This window comes from Ceratotherium simum, chromosome 14 (genome assembly GCF_057802395.1).
Source record: "Ceratotherium simum simum isolate JZ-2026a chromosome 14, ASM5780239v1, whole genome shotgun sequence".
Taxonomy (NCBI): Eukaryota; Metazoa; Chordata; class Mammalia; order Perissodactyla; family Rhinocerotidae; genus Ceratotherium; species Ceratotherium simum.
Genome location: NC_141913.1, coordinates 60,279,175 through 60,300,000, shown reverse-complemented (window position 1 = coordinate 60,300,000; position 20,826 = coordinate 60,279,175). Strand labels below are relative to the sequence as shown.

The 20,826-nt window shown below is 49.6% G+C and overlaps 2 protein-coding genes across 2 annotated transcripts in view; one reads left to right on the top strand and one right to left on the bottom strand.

Annotated features, from left to right (window-relative positions):
• TSHZ1 (teashirt zinc finger homeobox 1) overlaps nucleotides 1-358 on the bottom strand; it is a 76,195-nt gene extending 75,837 nt beyond the window's left edge. The window contains exon 1 of the mRNA XM_087439343.1: nucleotides 215-358. Within this exon, the coding sequence (XP_087295469.1) occupies nucleotides 215-254 (40 nt within the window). The 5' untranslated portion in view covers nucleotides 255-358. The remainder of the gene's footprint in view (nucleotides 1-214) is intronic.
• A 2,622-nt stretch (nucleotides 359-2,980) lies between these two features.
• On the top strand, nucleotides 2,981-16,023 carry PTGR3 (prostaglandin reductase 3). The gene is made up of 2 exons (XM_004422643.3): nucleotides 2,981-3,267; nucleotides 9,750-16,023. Exons 1-2 carry the CDS (start codon nucleotides 3,059-3,061, stop codon nucleotides 10,672-10,674), a joined length of 1,134 nt encoding a protein of 377 aa, XP_004422700.1. The 5' UTR covers nucleotides 2,981-3,058; the 3' UTR covers nucleotides 10,675-16,023.
• Nucleotides 16,024-20,826: the final 4,803 nt, after the last annotated feature.

Sequence of the window (20,826 nt, the reverse complement as noted above, 5' to 3'; positions counted from 1 at the left end):
GGGGCACGGAGCGGCAGCCCCGGGGCGAGCGAGGCCAGGCGCGGGCCGGGCCTCCCTCCCCAGCTGTGGGCCGCCCGCAGCGGCCCAGAGGGGGAGTGCCGCCCGCGGCCCACGCCCCGCGGCCCACGCCCGCACCTCGGCCGCCGAGCAGCCCCCCTCCCGCGCCTGCTCCTCCCAGCCCCGCTCCCCACGGCGCGGGCCGCGCGCCCGTTACCTGCCGAGCGCCGGGGGGCCTGCTGCTTCCTCCTCGGCATGCTGCTCGGGCCGCCGCAGCCGTCGCCTCAGCCGCCGCCGGAGTTCGCGGGGCGCGGGGACGCGGGGCCCCGGGCGCGGGCGCAACTCCGCGGCGCGCCCAACTTTCGCCTCGTCCCCGCGGGCTCCGGGCTCCGGGCGCGCCGCGGACCGCGGGGCGCCGCTCGCATGGACGGCCGTGCCCGGGGCCGCTCAGGAGGCGGCGGCGGCGGCCGCGCGAGCCGCGTCCCGGCCGCCGGGCTGCGGGCGGAGCGCGCGGGGCCTGGGCGCCGAGCCCGGAGTCATCCCCGGCGCGGGCCGCGGGCGCAGCGGCGGGCGCTCGGAGGGCCGGCCCGCGGCCCGCGCTCCATGCTGCCGCCTCCCCGCCGCCGCGCTGCTGCTGGCGGGCGCTCCTCCCGGCGCCGCTGCGGGCGCTCCCCTGCGCCTTCCTCCTTGAGCCGAGAGTCTCCGAGCGCAACTTTCTCTCCCCCTCTCTCCTCGCGGTCCGGGGGTCGCGGCGAGTGCTTTCAGTGCGCGGGTGGCAGCTTTCTCATTGTGCGCCAGCGAGGCCGATCCAGGCTGTCCTTTTCCTCCCCGGACTTAGTCTAAGAGGAAGAAAGCAAACAAGACAGAGGAGTGAAGCCCCCGTACATACATGCGCCGGGGGGAGATGTCAGGCGCTGCTCCACCTTCCAAACAGTCACAGATCAAACAGTGTCACCCCGCAGGAGCGCCACTTGGTGCCCCGCGCTCCCCGCGGGGCTTTGCCGCCAGGATCGCCGCTTCTTCCGATGCGAAATCTAATGCAAACACATTTTGATCGTGGATTTTTGGCCGGTCTTGATCTTCCAACAGAAAAATTTTGAAAAATACAAAAAAAGCACCCCGCCCCACACACACAAAAAAAGCCAACAACAACAACCCGGAGAGTGTGTGCAAAGGGATGAAGAGCAGACATTCACTGGGTGGGCGAGATGAGCGTGGACTATCCCCCCCAAACTCCTGGGAGAGAGGGAGATGCACTCTCGCTCTCTCCTCTTTTCAGTGAAATATAACACACATTCGGATCGCAGAGCTTTCAGACAGTCTCAACTGATAGACAGACACATCGAGCTGCTTTTCCTGGTTCAGTTTTTACTCCTCCTCCTCTCGCCAACGTCACCCTGACAATTACAAATAGGTCTCTCACAAACCATACCTGTCAATCTTTTTAATTGCTTTGTTTTCTTTTTTTTTTCCTGGAGCTAAACAATATGACACAAAAAAGAAATCTTAATACAGCATAACATAAAAGATTGCACATTGGAGGAAGACACTGAGGGGTTTGTTATTGCAATCCACTGGCTGATACTGGGTAAAACCCATGTGTTCTAAGCCAAGTTAAGTAGACACTAGTTCCTGCGGATTTTTAAACCTGTTAGTAGCCCCCCTCCCCCCCGTACATTCATAGACACGCACCCACGTGGACACAAACTACCCTTGGATGAAGAATGTCCTACATCTAAGATAAAAACCCTGTGTCACTTTTACAATCTTAGTTTGGGGGTTAGATTTGATTGGGGAGGGACACTGTGTGGCTTTTATATTTTGGTAATTCATGGGTAAGTGGAAAACAAGAGGATTGTTTTAATTAAAATGTATATCTTTAATAAAAAATTTAAGGATAGACTTAGCTCCGCACACAAAAATGTGGAAAATATTTTATTTGGTCCCTCTATGAAAAGTGAATTGATTATTTGGTCAATACAGACAATTAGGAAGAAAACTGACACGATGGAACTGCAGATCTTTCTAGCTGGGTTATAAAATGAGGTCTTCATACATCATCGCAATGTCTCCAGTTCAATTAAGTCCCTCGGCATCCCCACCTAGAAGTTTAAAATGTTTATGTGCTCTGCGAATTTGGCCCTCTGGTTTCCAGTATGTGTGTTCCCTCCCAACGGGAAACCTGTAACAGTTTTGTAGAGGCTACTTAAAACATTCACGGAAAAACAAAAAATCTAGGCCAAAATAAATAAAATGGCTTAGTTCGTGCAACTTGCATGGGACAGACTGAGGGCAGAAGGCGCGGGCATGCTGTTCCGGGGCCAGGAGGCCAGGAGCGGGGGCGCAGGGTGCACTGGACGCCCCCGCCCTGCGTTCGGTGCTGGAGCGCCTGCACTGGAGGCAGGGGCTGCCCGCGCGGCCGGGGCCCCCGGCCGTGCCCCGCAGCCCCGGCCGCGCTCGGGGTTGATTCGTACCACCTTGCAAGGAAGTGAACGCTTCGCACGGGAAGGGGAGGCGCCTGCGCCGGCCGCCGGGCGCCGCGCTGCTCGGAGGACGCCCCGGGCTGCCGCCGGCTCCGGGCCCCGGCAATCGCGGGACGCGCGCGTCCCCTCGCTGCCCCCCTCACCCTTTTGGAGGAGTCAAATCCGGCTTTTAGAGCTTGGGGAGGGTGGGGATATCCGGTGCCTCCCGGGCGCCGGGAGGAAGGGGGAGGGCGAAGAGGATCCTTGGCCAGTCTGCGCCGAGCAGATTCAAACCAAAACAAAAAGATTAAAGGAGCAGCGGCCGGGGCGGCAGCGGTTCTGGGCCGGGACCCCGGGGGTGGCGCGCCCGGGAACCTAGGGGGCTGCACGGACTCCTGGAGCTGTGCGCAGCGGGGCGGGAGGGGGGAGCGGGAGCCAGGCGTAGTGGGAAGGGGGGGAGCCGAGGGGAGGGCGCGGGCCGGAGGAGGGGCGGACCCGTCCGCTGCGCCCGCCCGCGCCGAGCTGAGCCGAGCCGATCGGCCCGGGCTGGGCGCGACCCTAGCCAGCGGCGGCGCAGAAAGCGGGCAGAGGCGCGGGCCATGCTGCGGCTGGCGCCCGCCGGGGCCCGAGCCATCGTGGACATGTCGTACGCCCGCCACTTCCTGGACTTCCAGGGCTCCGCCATCCCCCGCGCTATGCAGAAGCTGGTGGTGACCCGGCTGAGCCCCAACTTCCGCGAGGCGGTCACCCTGCACCGGGACTGCCCGGTGCCACTTCCCGGGGACAGAGACCTCCTCGTCCGGAACCGGTGAGCCCGGCGCGCGCCCCCCGCCCCGGCCCCGGCCCGCCCTGCGTCTCCCCGGCTGTCCCAGGCCCGCCTGCGTCCCCACACCCGGCGCGCGCTCGGGCGCACAGCCTGACTTTGCGAGATCCCGGGAAGTTGAACCCGCCGCCATCTGGCGAAGGCGAATGTAATGTGACTGTTGCTGGTGTGAATATCCGATGCCACCGAGCGTCCTCATAACTGAGGGTTATTTTAATTTGGGATTCCCCTCCCCTCCTCCAGCCCTCCCTCCTCCCCCTCCCGCTTCCGAAATAAAACCGACGGGACCCAGAAGGGGAGGCTCCCTGCCCGGCCCACCCGCGCGCACCCACGGCTCTTGCGTTCACATAATCTTTAGGGTGGAGCAGGAACAGCCTGGACACAAACTGCGACGTTTAGGTAACGTGCTTTGGAGGAAGGAGGCCGGGGACCCGGCTGGCTTTTCCAGTCCGCTCCAGGTTGTCAGCCGCCTCCTAATGGCGGAGCCTGTCATTGGGTGTGTTGGTGTGCACCTCGCCGGTGTCGTCTGCGTGTTGTCAGTACCGTGTGGCTGTTGTCTGTGCCCCGGAGTGTAGCGACTGGCCCGTGGCGCGCGTCCAGGGCGGCTGGGCAAGGGTCAGGGTGGGGGCATGGCTGCATTTGCCCGCACGTTTGGCAGACCTTCGACACTCGGGTAGTTACCCGATCTTCTTACTATCTTTTCCACTTCCACACTCGCACCTTAATGTGTTTCTGTTTCACTAAACCTTAGTAACTGGTGAAGCAAGAGGAAGGAAGGGGACCTCACTCTGTCGGAGCCATGCCTGCGGGTCTCTGCTCGCTGGGTCCGCTCGCTGCCCGACTTGCAGGCGGGGTGTTCCCGGTCCCTCTATCCCCTTCGAAGAGCAGGACTCGCCGGTCTGCTCACTCCCTCCGAGGGGTTACAGTGTTGCATGTTTCAGGTTGAATAATACTATGCAGGAGTAAGTTCTGATTGTAGCTGTGTTGTAAATTGTGTGCTAGAAAGTACGGTAAGTCCTCCGCAAGGACTGAAGGACAAAGTGTACTAAGTATCGTGATGCAACGTTTAATCGGTCCGTTTTAGAGATTCCCATCAGCCTTCCAAACAAGACTGTACAACTGAAGAATTCTGATCATTACATAAAACTTTTGGAAACCTGTTGGAAACGTAAAAATTGAGTGATCCAAGGGTGGGATTGAGTGGAGACTGGGGGTTTGGGGGTGGCGGGAGTGCTTTAAACGGTGGGATGTGTGTGTCCTTTAAAAAGTTTGTGTCCGTGGAAGCAGGGCTGCAGAGGATTTCTTCCTTGTGCGCTGAGACACTAAGGCTGTGGAGATAAGGACATGCGTCCAGCTAGGTTAAAAAGAAGGGCATGTGTGTGTTCACGAACCTACAAAACATACGAGTGATTTAAGAGAAGTTGAGATGAGACCCAGGCTGAACAGCCTCCAAACAGACTTTAACAGGAAAAAGTTTCACACAGGCTTTTTTTTTTTTTTTTTTCTGGTAAAGTATAATATTGACTGTGAACACTGATGTAAACACACACACACACACAACTGCTTGAATAAAATCCCTTTTGAAGAGTGTGAAGTGGGGCGGGGGTGACTGAGCGGGGTGGGCAGGGGAAGGTGTGAAGTTAGAGCACTACCAGCAGCATCGAAGGGGGACCACCCGTCACGCCCTAGGTGGAGGCTGCGCGGGGCTCCTGGCCTCCGTGCCTGCGGTGTGCATCAACTCCTCGGGTGTCCTCCCCTCCTCTCCTCCGACGCCTCTCCCTTCACGCTCACCGTCGCCCCTAGCTTTCCCTTCCCCGCCGAGTGCCCGCGCACCCCTCGCCCCCCTAACCCCCCTCCCCCCACCCCCACCCCCCCCACCCCGCGCGCTGGGTCACCAGGGTCGGTTCCTGAATTGGGTGGTCAGAGCTCTGGAGCGCCAGCTCCCTCCTTTGGAGCTCATCAGTTTGGGTTGCTTTAAGATCCATGCCTTTTATTTTCCCTCCACATATGCCAATATAAATAGTATATTTATATGTACAACTTGACCTCTAACTTCTACGTTGAAGTCCGCAACAGAAAGAGAATGGGGCCAGTTTTCTGCGTGGTGGGAGTGGGCAAATCTTTGTCTCCCCCTTTCCTTCCTCTGTTGGAAAATCTGCTCCTACTCTCAAATTGTAGGGAAATCCTTTATTCTTGCAAACAGTGTCAATGGAGGTGGCATTTTACCGATTTTTTTTTTTAAAGCATAGAGGCGTTATAATTCCCTGCAGGTTAGTTCATTTTAATCCTAGACCAAATCTCCCCTGAACAATGTTAACTGCATGAAAATTTTATGCAAGCGCATCACATTTTTATCATGATAAAATCTGTTCTGGAATGAATGGATTAAACCCAAATTCGCTTGTTGGGAAAGGTAGTTTGGAGGTTTTCATTGTGCTCCCTCTGACTATTCTTTCAGTTGAACCATTTGCACATCTCATTCCATCTTAACAGAAAATACAAATTCTTTATTCACAGGGAGGGAAGCGCTTCTAAACTAGACATCGGTGTAGGATGATCAAGTTTACCATTAGGGAAGGTGTGAGAAGGAGCGCACACCATCCCTGTAGAACCTATAACTGAAGTTCCTTTATCCAGTTCTCCCCTTCTGCTTTATGCGTCCGAGGACAACTTCCCATCTCCCCCTCGATGCCCAGCCCTCAGAAAAGAAAAAGAAAGGGAGAAAGCGCCCTCCGTTAAGTCAGTGCGCGCTATTTTTAGCTTTTTTTCGTACGGTAGTGACACATTATTTCGTTTCCAAATATTTCTAACGATTTTCTGCTCAAGTGTAAGATAATGGAGCAAAGAGTTTGTAGGAATGGCAAAGAGGAACTCGGGGGTGGGGAAGGCATTTTTGATAAACGGTTTGCTGCTCACGAGAGGGTAACATTATTTCTGCTGACTCTCCTGGCTGAGGGGGTTTTTTTCTTTTTTCCTTCTTTCTTCCTTTTCTTTTCTTTCTTCTTCTTCTTCTTTTTTTTTTAAGGAAAGTTTGGTTTGGACGACTTTGTCTGCCAGTATTGAAGGCTTTTGCTTTGGACTCGAGTCTTCGGGTTTGGTTTTTGTTCAGCGAAAGCGTTTCCCTCCCCCTGAGGACTGCCCTGTTTCATAATAAACGTGACGAAGGGGTTCAGCACTTTTTAGGGCCAATAAACCGGGTGACTCTGGAAGGGTATATATTTGGGGAAGGCCCACACCGGATCCGTTCTGTTTCCTGGAGTTCCTCGATTTTAGTCTTTTGAGTGGACCCTCCCGTCGGATCGCTAGAACCCTGCACTCATAAAAGCACGTATTTTAAATTAAATGGGGTACCAGGAGAGTCTCTAATGCGCGCATCCTTCCCAGCGCGGCTTTCCTTTCTTTTCCTCGCCCGCTCGCCCTTCCTGTCCCTGCTCGCCGACCCGGGCCCCCTGTCCCATTGCGCCTGCTGCTCTTGAACTTGTTTCTGGTGGAGCAGAAGGCGCGGTTCCCTACCCTCACGCAGCTCTTCCCAAAGCCTAGGTAAGGACGAAGGCGCGTCCGGGCAGTGGCGGGTCCCCACCAGCCGCCGCGGCCACGCAGCATTAAAACGGGGTTCCGGGGAGAAGTGGGGGGCCGGCACCAGGGGCTGGGCGACCCTGGAGGGGGCAAGGGGCGCGGAGCGGAGTAGTCGCGGGCTGTCGCCACCAGCCCGAGACGCCCTTACCCACGACGCAGGCGATTTAGAAGATGGCAGGACGGTGGGGGAGCACGCAAAATGGGGGTGCATGGTAGGCCAAGGTCACGGTCCGGCCGCCGGCGGACCCCAGGCGGGCAGCCGCTGCGCTCCGGTGCGCGGTGCGATCGGCGCTGCCCGAGAACTTGACCGCCCGTGGGCCCGAGCTCCGCGGCCACACCAGACTGGACGCGCCTGCCGGGACCTCCACCTGGCCCAATGAGGCCGAGGTCACGGTCGCGGCCTGGGCGGCGGCCCTTCCACCCCAACGCCGGCCGCCGCGGCCCCAGCCCGCTCCGGGCGATGGAGACATTGATCGCGCCTCTCGGTTGTGGCAGCGGAGAGGCCGCGGGCCGGGAGGGTCGGGCCGTCAGCGGAGGCCGGGCACTTCCGAGGAGAGACAGTCCCAGAAGCACCGATTTCTGGCGCCCTGCAGGCCGGCCGGGGCGCACCGAGGGCGCCTCGGGGTAATCGGAGAGCTGGACGCAACCTGGACGGGGTGCGCGGCGGGCCCTGCGGGTCTCCTGCCACCTCTCCAGCGCTTGCCCTGGGCTCAACCGCAATGTTTGATTTGGTTTTTTAAGCAAAGCCCCTATGGTAAACTCAAGCTGCCACTGGTCGGCTGCAGCCACCCAGCTCCCAGCAGAGCCCCACTCCCGCACCCCCAGCCTGGCCCTTGCTCCCCCCTCTGGTTCGTGTGCCCTCTCACCTCCGCTTTTCTCTGGGGGCGTCTGCCTGCTCGGTCTCGCCACCCCTCTCCGGGAAGTGGGTCTCGCCACCCCTCTCCGGGAAGTGGGTCTCGACACCCCTCTCCGGGAAGTGGCAAACCACAGCCTGGCGCACGGGGGTGGGGGGGGGCGTTTTCCTCCAGCAATGCTTTCCCACTGGAAGGCCCCCCAGGGCGCGTAGGTTCCGAGATGGGGAGACCCGAGGGGCCGGCCACCACCGGGGGGGTGGTCCCTCTGAGTCCAAGGCGGGGGCTCCCCGCAAAGGAATGGCCTCTCCAGTTGGGACTGCAGAAACGCCAGGGGGACAAGGGGGGAGAGGCTGAGAGGCGAGGGGCCTGGGGTGAAGGGAACAGAGCTGGAGGTAGGGCCTAGTCCCCCACCTCCAAAACAAACCCGGTGGTCACTTCCACCCCGCGGACGCCTTCCTGGGCTTTGCTTTACAGCCTAGAGCAGGGCCACTGAGAGACGAGACGCTCCAGCTGGGCTCTGCCTTGGCTGCTGTCTAAGTCCAGCAGCACGATCCCAGGAAGCTGGCCCTTTTTCTAAAAGACTGGGCCTTAAGAATTATGTAAGTTTAAAGAAAAGATAGCAGCCCCCCCCCAAAATAATAGAATGTAGGCATCTTGGTATTAAATGCCAAATGAGAAACCAGCAAAAATCATTTTTCCCATTTCTCATTCTTGAGTATCGTTTCTGGGTATGGGTTTCTGTAGGGTCTTATCGAGGCTGTGTGGTGTGCTAACTTCTGAAAGCGGCCTGACGTGCCCGAAAGAAATTGTTTCCTGCTTCCTTATTTCTACAATATGTAGAGAGCTTTCAGTGTTGCAGATGTGCAGAGCATAATCATAAGGGAGCATTTATAAGTGCAAAGTGTTACCTATAGCGCAGTGGAAGTGGATCCTTGCACAGGGCAGTTTGGGTTTATTAAGTTAAATTAAAAGTGAATTATTTTAAAATGACCTACTTACCAGCTTCCCTTCTGCTGCCACATACTGCCATCTTTTCATTTCATTACGGGTGCAAGTGACATTTTTAGGGTCCTCCAGTATGTGTCTAAGCCACCTCCTGAAATTCTCAGTGGATGGCTTTTTTTCCTTATGTATCAAGATATTTTTGTTATGAGGTATACCAAGAGAAAAAAGGCTGGTAAAAATACTGGCCTTGCAATTAAATTCACTCTGGATAGCAAAGTGAAAATAATCATCTGGAATTAATCAAGTTATGTCTCTGCTTCTTGTTGAGCAAAAATATAATGACGATTTGCTTTCCTTTTCATCTGAAAAGGACTGTAAAATGTTGAATGTTCCATAAAAATTTCTCTATCCTTATGAGACAATTTTTGTTCAATTAATCAAAATGCATATTTTCGCCCTGGACATAGTAACGTCAGAAAGAAAATTTGCGGCAGCCCCTCTCAGTGTTTTCAACAGCCCCTGCAGGAACATGGAACAACCGATGACCTTCCACATTACATCAATCTTTAATAATATCATTGTCATTACTATTATTATCTGAAGTGTTAAATTGTTGCCAAAATCAATACAAGTCTACTTCTTTGAATATATTTTATCCCACTGTTGTTTTTAACATCTTTGTTAAGAGGCCAATTAATTTCCAGCTCATAGCTCCAGTGAAGTTTGCATAAGAGAGCTTCCTGACTTTTTTTTTTTTTTTTTCCGGTTTATTTCTATTTCTGAAAGAAAGCAGAGGGAAATACATGTGAAATAGATAACTTGATGTTTAAAGTGATGTGAAATTATTTTTAAACAGATGAAAGAATAAAATATACCAAAACTCTGACTGCAAATCCCTGTTGAACTAATACTTGTTTAATTCCTTTTGTTCAACTGAATATCAGGACAAATTTTTTTGAATTCTATCAGAATGTATAGCTTAGCCACCCCTCCCGATTCACCAAAATTAGAGGAATTTCTCTAAGCGGAATATAAAGGCTTTGATGAAGAAAACATCGTAATATATGTATTTATTTGTTTGTTTTCTTCTAGATTTGTTGGTGTTAATGCATCTGATATCAACTATTCAGCCGGCCGATACGACCCTTCAGTAAAAACCCCCTTTGACGTAGGTTTCGAAGGTGTGGGAGAGGTGGTGGCCCTAGGCCTGTCTGCCAGTGCCAGGTACACTGTTGGCCAAGCTGTGGCTTACATGGCGGCTGGCTCTTTCGCTGAGTACACAGTGGTGCCTGCCAGTGTTGCGACTTCAGTGCCCTCTGTGAAACCCGAGTATCTCTCCCTGCTGTTAAGTGGTACCACCGCATACATCAGCCTGAAAGAGCTCGGAGGACTGTCTGAAGGGAAAAAAGTTTTGGTGACAGCAGCAGCTGGGGGGACGGGCCAGTTTGCAGTGCAACTTGCAAAGAAGGCCAAGTGCCATGTGATTGGAACCTGCTCTTCTGATGAAAAGTCTGCTTTTCTGAAATCTGTTGGCTGTGATCGTCCCATCAACTATAACACCGAGCACGTGGGTGCTGTCCTGAAGCAGGAGTACCCCGAGGGTGTCGACCTGGTGTATGAATCCGTTGGGGGAGCCATGTTTGACGTGGCTGTAGACGCCCTGGCCATCAAAGGGCGCTTGATAGTCATTGGGTTTATCTCTGGCTACCAAACTCCTACTGGCCTTTCCCCTGTGAAAGCAGGAGCATTGCCAGCCAAGCTGCTGAAGAAATCTGCCAGCGTCCAGGGCTTCTTCTTGAACCATTACCTTCCTGAGTATCGAGCAGCCATGGACCACTTGCTTCAGATGTGTGCAAGTGGGGACCTGGTGTGTGAGGTGGACCTTGGAGATCTTTCTGCAGAGGGCAGGTTTACCGGCCTGGAGTCGGTATTCCGGGCCGTCGATTATATGTACATGGGAAAAAACACTGGAAAAATTGTAGTTGAATTACCTCACTCTGTCAACAGTAAGCTGTAAAAACAGAACAATGACATAAATCAAAGGAGAAAGAAAATGGGTACTTTATGCCTCAGAATTACTCAAATCAATTTATTTTTAGTTGGAATGGAGATAATATTTCTTAAAACAAGAGTAAGGTGTTAAGGAATAGGTTTCTCTTTCTCTTCCTTTTTTTCTCTCTTTGCCCCTCACTTGAAAAAAAAATGTGCTAATAAAACTTCCCTCGATGGCTCAGAGGTAAAACTTTTACATTCAAGTCTTTAGTCATGGACAGTCTCATTCCAGACTTTATTGTTCCAGGGAACTAAATTAATTCCTGATGCAAGATCTGATCAAATCAGTATGTCCTCAGCTTGATGAGATTTTAAAATCGGTCTTAAAAATAGTTCACAAATTCTTTGCTTTGGAGAGTTTGCTCTTATGCTAATAAGTAGTTAATAAATAAGAGATATTGCAAAGTCAGCCATATTTCAGAGTCCATATTCTCAGGACGTGGCCTTTTTTTTTCCCTATAAATCACTAGCCAACTAACTAAATAGATTTTAAGGAATTACCCCAAAACTTTGATTTTCTTAAATTATTAGAAAAAATGATTAAGTGAGCACAAACCTATTTTAAAGAAGTAACTCTTATTTAATGGCTTTTATGCACAATCATCCTGGTGAGGCACGTGCGGAAAAGAGAATTTCTCTTTTCCCTTCGAAGTAAATTAGTGTTGAAAACATATAGACAAAAAGCAAGTTTTAGACAGAGAAACTACAGAGATTCAGGGGACTTTAAAAACTTAATACATGCCCAGGAAAGGGAAAAGTATGTGCTACACCCACATTGGGGGTCTACACAACACAACTTTGCCATGCGTGGGAAAGCACTGTGTAGGCACACTGCAAGAGGGTCACAGCAGCCTGCAGCAGGGTATATCAAATAGCACTGTGCAAAGCAGGGGCCCAGGGGATCTTCGGTAATAATACGGTTGCTTCGTGTGGTAGATGTTCGGACTAGAAGGCATGTTTTATCTCTGATCCTGGAAGCAGAATAGCAGCCACTGGTCCTATGTTCACATTTTACTTCTCCACATGTTCTAGTGCAATGAAATGCTTCTTGTCACTCTCTCCCAGTGTCACACACGTGAGAGTAAGAAGTCATGCCCAGAGCTGCTCTGCCTGCCTCCTAACCTTCAGCTCACCAGAGACTGCCACAGCGTTCATCGTTGAGTTGGAAATCCCGTAGTGCCTTTCTAGTTGAAGGCAAAGCCCACCAGATTATTTTTCAAAGCCTTGGGTTTCCGTGTATCGAACATGCTGAATAAATATGAACGCAATTAAAGATGCTCCTGGAAACCTGGTGACCATATTTAAGTTTTCTTTCCTTCCGTCTGAGGAGCAAGGAAATCCTCCTGCTGAATAGCTGTTAGTATCTATTTTACAAGATTTACTCATTTTCAGGTACCTAATGTAGCTGCTATAGCATGCATGCACAACAATACAATTTATATGGTAAATGGGACCAAATGATGGCTTCACTGAATGTTATGGCTGCACTGAAGGGAAATGTCACGGTAAATAGCTGCCAAATTATGGATCATGCCGAAGTGTCACAACTGCACTAAAGACAAATGGCACCAGAGGCTATTGCCACTGTGACGCTTTTGAGTTATGAAGAGGGTAGCAGCCTGATGCGAGGCTCTGTGTCCTCATTATAGCAAAGGGTTACTAGTGCAGGGTGCAAGGAAAGCCGGGCCAGTGTGGGCTCAGTTATTAATCTGTCCCTTTCAGACCTAACAGCTGTAGCAAAACGGAAAGAGACTTTGCCTCGCTTTCAGATACACAAACAAACAAAGGGGAGGGGACAGGTTTTATGAAATGTAACTGCACAGGAAATGCCTGGTAAGGGAGGAACATTGTAATCAAATCAGCTCATCAAAGATTATTATTAAATGTAGCATAGTATACGTCTGATAGGCTTAGCTGCCGCTTGTGCAGAGGGATGTGTGAAATCTCAGCAATGATGCGCTTTCCCCCTTTGTCAAGACTTGAGGAGTAAGGACATTGCCAACCAAATTGCTGCTTCTACACTGAAGTGCATCCTGGTTTCTTTCACTTTCATGGGTGGGTAATAAAGATGAAAGACCAACATTTTAACTGATGGATCCCTTAAGCTACAGAATAGAAATTTATTATGTTTTGAAGGAATATACTAAATTCAGCCATGTAAAAAAAATTTTCAAATACCCAGGTTTAAAATAAAATATAATCTGAAAACCTCATGCTCTCTCTTTCCCCAAACTAAGGAACTACAGTGCATGCTGTTTTCATTTATTCTTAGAAAATAAGCATGAAAGATTCCACCCATTCAGATAATGCCAAAAATATGTTTAAACTTTTTTTTTGTTCTTCTGAAAAATGATTTGTAAATTGAGGGTCATAGTTCAGCATCAGTTTCATCTTCTGGGATTATCGTTCAAGACCAGCCGCTAATGGGAGGTGAAATGGTGCGATGCTCTCAACACCTTTCTTCTGAACTGCATTACATATCACAAAAAGCACATCCATAATTCAGGGCAATTGTCAGTCTTTGTTTTAGAGACGGGGCCAGGGCTGGACGATCGTGGAGGAGGAGTTATTTCCCAGTTCTCAAGGTGGCCTTCTCTGCACATCAGCCTTGAGGCCTCTGGCTGGGCACATGGAGGGGCTTGACTCTGGTAGGTGAGCCGAGAAACCAGAGGGTCCCAGCTGTTCCTTACCATTCCATTGTGACTTCTAAAAAGCCAAATGCTATTCCTTCAAATTTTTTTTGCATGCAAAAAATACCAACAATGTCATTTCGGGTCCCTTTGATGATGACTTCTACTGTTGACCAATTTCAGCGTTAAAAAAAAATTCAGAGAATAGTTTGCAAAGAAACAACACAGAAGTTTTGCGTGATACGTTCTATAAATTGTTATTGTATGATTTCATCTGAATGGAGTTTCTCAGGAGTAGGACAGAGCCTCTGTAAATGGTCATTAGTATTACATTCAGTATTTATCTATGAAAGTGCAGTGACAAGTGGCTGCTTCTTATTAAAATGAAAATCCTGCATTATGTGCTTAAGGAACTTTCCAGCTAATGAGGATGTAATGTCCTCAGTACAACACAGACCTTCTTTTTTGTTCACCACCACAAGATGCTGGAAACTTGACAAATGATATCATTTAAGACACATGCCTGCCGTAGGGACCTGGTTTTTGGCTTCCTGTTTCTGGCTTTTATTTAGGTAACATTTATAACGGCCACACGACTTGTAATGGGTAATGTTTTAACCCCTTCGTGGAGTTCCCAATTAGGTTGAGTTTACTACTTTCAGAGTTTCCTTTAAAAGGGGGCGGGGCTGCTTAATCCTGAAAATGTTTTACTTGATCACTTTACCACCCGTACATATAGGATAAATACCATATTTTAGATTTATATAAAAACAGATGAGCAACATACAACTTTCAGAAAAAATACAATGGAAAAAGACCAAGCACAATCAACTATGGACAATCATTTCCTACGGGTTACAATACAAGCTCTATGAATGGAACCCAGATGCGAAATGACCTGATTTGAAGGATTCATAATTACTCTTCTCTATACTTTCCACTTTCTTGTTTTATTAAATAGTATTTGTTATTTATAGTACTTATTCAGAGACACAGTTTATCTTTGCAAACTTTGTTAGTTAATTTTTGTGTTTGGAGTTTGTTGGGATTTTTTTTTGAAAGTTAGATTTTCCGTAACTAATTTTCTAGTTATGGCCCAGAATTAAATATTTAGGATCATATTTCAGAAGTCGAAATGTAAAACTCTGGATTATCAATGCTGTTGGTGTGGGCATTTTAAGCTTTGAATTCTATTTTTTACTAGACCTTTAGCATCATGTTATTTCAACTTATAAAAGGAAGAATGTTTGATATGAGAACCTTATTGCTGTTACATGAGCAAACTATGGAATGTTGGCCCAAAAAAACAGCTAACCAAATTTGTAAATAATATTTTACCAATATTTATCAGTTCAAGTAATTCTAGATAGAAGAGAGTTAATATTCAAAGAAAGTCAAATAAGGTGCATATTTCAATTATGTATTCTTGAGTCTTCTGTAGAATTCTTTCACTAGATCTGAGTAGCTAATGAGATGTGACAGTAAGACTAAAAGTGTCCTGGTGTAAATACCGTCCCAGCATCTATTGATACGACATAGTGCCCATCACAGGCCTGCCCTTCAGTGCTTGCTCAAAGCATCCCGGGAGACAGGGCCACTCTCGGGAAGCGTGTCTTGGACCCCTCCAGCAGCAGGCTAAGTACTGCATGGAGTGTAGTTTGGGGAAACCAACATGTGGCTCGTATGTGCCCAGAAGCACTGAGCCAAAAGTACAGAGATTCCAACGGCCCCCAAATGAAGAGTTCCCCTTGAAGGGCACTATCTGACAGTGTTTCTGCCAACGTGAAATTAAAATAATAATTAAAACACACCCAACTGACTGGTGTTAGTGTCCAGTACGAAAGATGGATTTGAGCTTAGAGCTCAGGAAAATGTTCCATAAAATTGTCAGCGGCTGTTGTGCTTTCTCATCCCAGGTGAAGAGCTGACCGCATCTTAGAATGACTTGAGTAAACGGTTTCTTTGGTCAGTGGGAGGTGCAGGAGCATGTTTAGGGGCTAAAGGGTGTCCTGCTTGGAGGAGCCTTTGCCTTGCTCTCTGTGCGCCCACACCTGGGGGGTCGGCCAGCAGAAACTTAGACCTGGAAGGAGCCTGGGACACTCTGCCCTCATAAATGAGAAGACTCAATTGTCCTTTAAACGGTAAAATTTGAGATTTAAGGGACAATCTAGTTCTACCCATTTTATAAATGAAAAAACTGAGATCCAGCAAGAATAGGTTCTTTGTCCAAAGTCACGGAGTTTATTGGACTCGGAAATGAAGCCGGAGCCCAGGCAGATCCCTTCCTAGCGCATCAGGCCGCTCTGTCCTACCCCCTTTGTAATTTGCCAAGGTCCCTCGCTATATGGCTGATTAAAAGTGCCACAAAATAACAACTGGCCTCTGTTATAAATTTTTTGGTGGATGAAATGACAACCAACCCAGGAAGAATATCACAGTTCTGACCATGAAAGTGTGTTCTACTCCAGACTCCGTTTAATCCAGCACAAGTCAGGGTTCCAGATCATTTGCTTCTGTGTCATCTGAATACCACGCAGCCTTTAGGGGGGAAAAAAAAAAAACCGCAGTGGAATTAATGGATGAATGCCTACAATTTAGTTTTAATGCTACAAGGAAGGTCTCGTCTCCTATCAATGTATTCTTGTTTGTCAAATAATGAAAATCAAATAAAGAAAATCTGTATTATCATGTGTTGACTATTTTTTTCTAGAGTGATTTCACCTGCTTATGTTATTGCCTATAGAAAGCTGATAATGTTTGACTATCATAATCTTTTAACAGCAAAGTATCTAGAATCTGAATTTGCTGTTCCACCTGAAATAGAAATCTGAGTCCGACAGACTCAGGGCTGTGGTGGACGGCTGCAGGCATGGCAGCGGGAAGTACTGTAAGGGGAAGGGACACGTATGGGGACAGATGTTGGTGGTCCCAAGTTTCATGTTCACGTGTGGCGAGAATCTCATACTCTGTACAAAAGACAGATTACAATTAAAGCTCAGAAACAAGCCCTTCAAAACCACATGACATTGAACATCCATGTCTTTCTGCATCACTTCTGTCTTCCTGGACCTCATGCATAACAAGCGTAAACTTTCAACTTTACACGAACAAATCCTTTGCCCATAGAAACAGCTTCTTTTAACACTGAAAAACCCTCTGCACGAATGGCAGCAATGTCAAAGGCAATCTCATTTTGTAGAAAACCTCGTTTCTCACCAGGGGACTGGAAACAATACTGGTCCCTCTATATGTTGTTGGAATTTACATTTGGAAATTGAGTCGTCTCCTTGAGGGTTTTCACTCAAAGTAACTTTTGGAGAATTACTTACATCCGGGTACATCAGGGTACATGGAATGAGACTGAGCCAAAGGAGCCCCAGTGTCACCGCTGCTGTAAAAACTGTTCATTCTCTAAGCAGTAAAATTAAAAGCACTACCATTGTCATTATTGAAGGATAGTTATCATTTCAACTTTTACATGTTCTTTATGTAACATCTTGGCTTGCAAATTTGTCGTGTTTGAGTACAGTTTCACTATCTATCTTCACCTCTTTACTATTAAATAGATAAAGATGAAGGATGCCCAGTTTAGAGATGGGAAAATTAAGCACAGAAAAATGCCTTGCCCAGTTCGCTTAGTCCCTGGTGGAACAGAGACAGGTCCATGGAAAGCTCCCAGAGCGAGGCTGTCTCCACTTGAGTGGTGCTACTCCAGCTTCGTGCACACGTCACCTGTCTCCGTGCAGGCCCACAGCAGGGCCCAGGCGTCTGCACGTCCCACGTGATGCTGGTGCTGCCGGCCCAGGGACCGCACTTTGAGTAACAAAGTACCAGATCACCCGCCTCTGAAGAGATTCCCATCTTGCCAAATGCTGTTCATAAGGCATTTCTGAGCAACCCGAGGGCTACCCAGGTGTGAATTAGAAGAACGAGGACTTGGTCTAACTATGAAAACAGTTGCCTTTTCTCATCACATTGTCAGCTTCTTTGAATCAGCCATTCCTTCTGAAACTTGCCTGCTATTGGGAGTGCTCTGGGGGCAACTGTTTCATACAGTTCTAAACGGGCAGAAAGGAAGGGAGAAAGGAGACAGGAGTGTCCTGGGGCCGCTAGCAAAAGGTGACAGCGGACCCTACCTGTATTTCACTGCCCTTTAAGCAAAGGCGGATCACAAAAGGGCCTAAACTCTTCCAGTTTTCCTTCTGCTTCTAGAGTCAAATTCTTTGTCACACCACGCTCTCCTCCCTGCCCAGGCCCCGGTTAGACACCAGTCTTCTGATGAGAACATGAGGTACAGACGCCAGGGGTTCTTTCTTGGATCTCCCCCTATCTGCGTGCGTGTATCATTACCACAATATTTTACAATTATCCTGAGGAAAGGGGGAGCACCCGATTTACACCCATGTTTGGATCAGGTCACTTGGAACAAGCAACTTTATTTAAAAAGTTAAATAACGCGCAGCTTTATTTAAAGATAGGTCCGCAGAAATTACAGTAATTTAGGAGGCTGTGGCCTTCATCAGGGAAGAGTTATAATCCACACAAGTGCTTCTTAATATACCACCTTAGCAGTCGGAACAAGGGCTCTGGGATGGGGAGAGCGGCAGGAAAGCATCTTGGAATCAAAAAGGAAGCCGCAGTATAGACGCCATCCGAGTTATGAGCCTACAAACGGCCGGGACACGAGGCCGGCAGCGGGGCTCCCTCGTGGCTCTGCTGCACGGTGGTGACAGGACAACCCGCCCAGTCTGCAGTGCCTGGCCCCTCATCCTCAGCATCGGGTCCTGGCCGCGGTGATGGTAGCACATGTGGCCAAGCGGCCACCCCACAGGAGGGGCCTCAGGGCTGAGGGGCACGGCCTGTCTCTGAGCAGGATCATCAGGAAAGTCCCAACCCCATGGACGTTCACCCACAGGGTGGAGCGGAGGCAGGGACAGGAGGGACTGAAAGTGACCCCTGATGACCTCAGAACATTCCCGGAGGGTCAGGGTTGGGGCAGAGGTTGGGCCGGGAGAGGAGAGGTGGTGCCTCTGCTGCATGTCAACGTCTCAGGCCTCTGTAGACCCCCAGTACGAATCTGAGATGTGGGGTCTCAGGCTTCCAGCGGGATCTTTTCCTGGAAACACATGGCTGTCAGTTAACAAAGGGGTTGGCGGGTGGTTGCGGGGCAGCTCTGTCACTTGGCTGCCTCCAGTGCGTTTGTTTTCACGACCTTCCCGATTCTGTCTAAGCAAAGACAGTCACTCTCACCTATGGGCCCCATTAGCGTTTTGCTCAGACCTCATTTCTAGCACTTTCCATGGCACTCTAGAGTCTATCTATGTACATGCTGTCTCTCTGAAGACTGTGAGCTCCTTGAAGGTAAGGCCTGGCTCACTGGCACCTCTGAGCTGGAACGTAGGACCTACTGACAGATACTACAGCAACGTAAGCTTTTCACTTTTATTTGAAAATCGAACCAACAAAACCCAGTCTGGTGCCTCAGGAGCATCTGCTCTTGCAGAATTTCAGGGTAGGCACTGACCCCGTGGTTTTTCCAGTTGCAAATAAGACCTTAGTGAGCTGGCCGGCCACAGCCTCAGGCAAACTATTAGCCTCTCTTCTGCCCAAGGCTGCTCATATGGAAAATCAGGCAACCTGATCTGAGCACCTGGGAGCTCTAAAGAAGAGGGATAGTGCTGGGTCTGTGGTGTCCACCTGCTGATGTAACAAATAAATGTTTATTTATTTATTTATTTATTTATTTGTGAGGAAGATCAACCCTGAGCCAACATCCATGCCAATATTCCCCTTTTTGCTGAGGACGACCGGCCCTGAGCTAACATCTATTGCCAATCCTCCTCCTTTTTTTTTTTCCCTTTTTCCCCCCAAAGCCCCAGTAGATAGCTGTATGTCATAGCTGCACATCCTTCTAGTTGCTGTATGTGGGACGCCGCCCCAGCATGGCCGGACAAGCGGTGCATTGGTGCACGCTCAGGATCCTAACCCGGGCCTCCAGTAGCCGAGCACACGCACTTAACCGCTAAGCCACGGGGCCAGCCCCCTGTTTTATTCTTAATAGCAGGTTCAATGTCCTGCTACCCTCAGTCCAATGTGCTGATTTAGCTCTATCCAAAATCAATCCCCCAGATGCTGGACTTCCTCAGAAGTCTCAATGGCTGTTCTGATCCCCACATCAGGGAAAGGTACAGTCGGACTGAAGGAGGGCCCAAGAAGTGCCTGGCACATGGTAGGCGCATTCAATACAGTAGCTGAATGAATGAATGAGTGAATGAATGAGTGAAGGAGTGAAGGAACACCAAACCCTTGGAAAACTAAGAAGGACTATAATTTAAGGATCAAGTAAGAGATTCTCACTCTTCCAGGAAGAGTTTCTTTAGGATTCTGGTCATGATGCTTGCCTCGCATGAGAGAGGACCCTGTTCCAACTGGGCAAAGGTGCCATCTGGAGATTCCTCGCTGGGCAATGGAGCCGGCATGTACACACATAGAAGTCAGATGGACCTGAGTGCAAATCCCACTGATTAGCCCCAATTTGGGGGGAAGATTTTTAACGCTCAGGAGCCTCAGAGTTTTTCTTTTTCTCTTTTTCATTTGTCATCTGTTAAGGGGGAATTATAATGATACTGACCTTGGATGCGATCTGACATATGGAAGCCACCTGTCTTGATGTCCCTGCCATAGTAACACCGGCTCCTTTCCCCTCTGCCTTTGGAACAAGAGAGGCGCAGGGAGGGTCTGGAAACAGTGCAGTCGCGAGGATCCTCAAATGCACCCCCATGACACCAGGACCATCGGTTACGGCCTTGATGGCTCTGAGAGCCTTGAGATTGGAAAAACGAGAGGAAATACCACAAAGTGAATAGCAAAATCTTGAAATTCGTTACCCCTGTGATCCTCCTCACCCAAAGGTGGAAGAAGCTACATGTCTTTTTAAGTGAAATAAAACTAACCAATGATAGGTCCGCAGTGGCTTATTTCTAAAATCTTTATTATAGTCATATGAAATATATCAACTATTATGTATTTATTATATATATCACCTTAAAAAACAGTTGGGATGCTTTGCAGTGCAAGTGTCAGAAAATCCAACTAAAACTGGCTTAAGGGGCTCATGTAACGAGATAGTTCAGGCTTCATGCTCAGGCTGATCAGGGACCCAGCTCTGTTTCTCTGGGATTCTCTCCTCAGACCGCTTCCTCAGACAGCTGCCTGCAAGAAGAGGTTCTGTTTTCACTGCATCCACACCCCACCCACCAGCTCTCCAAAAGAAGGCCTCCCCTTCCTTTGGAGTGGGACAAGGGAACCTACAACTGTGTCGAGAGGATTGTCCAAACCACAAGAAACCCGTGGTGCTATTCAGAAATGGGAGGGGCAGGATGGATGCTGCGACTGCAAACCACCCACCACCTCGTAGCACCGGGGTGTTCCAGAAAAACCGTGACAAGGCAGAGGCCTGTTGTGGGTGAGGTGAGGTCTTCGTGAAT

What these genes read in the sequence shown, in the direction of transcription:
- PTGR3 (XM_004422643.3), top strand. Translation starts at nt 3,059, where the DNA reads ATGCTGCGGCTGGCGCCCGCCGGGGCCCGAGCCATCGTGGACATGTCG. An exon ending in GACCTCCTCGTCCGGAACCG is followed by an intron (nt 3,268 to 9,749) that starts GTGAGCCCGGCG and finishes GTTTTCTTCTAG; the next exon opens with ATTTGTTGGTGTTAATGCAT.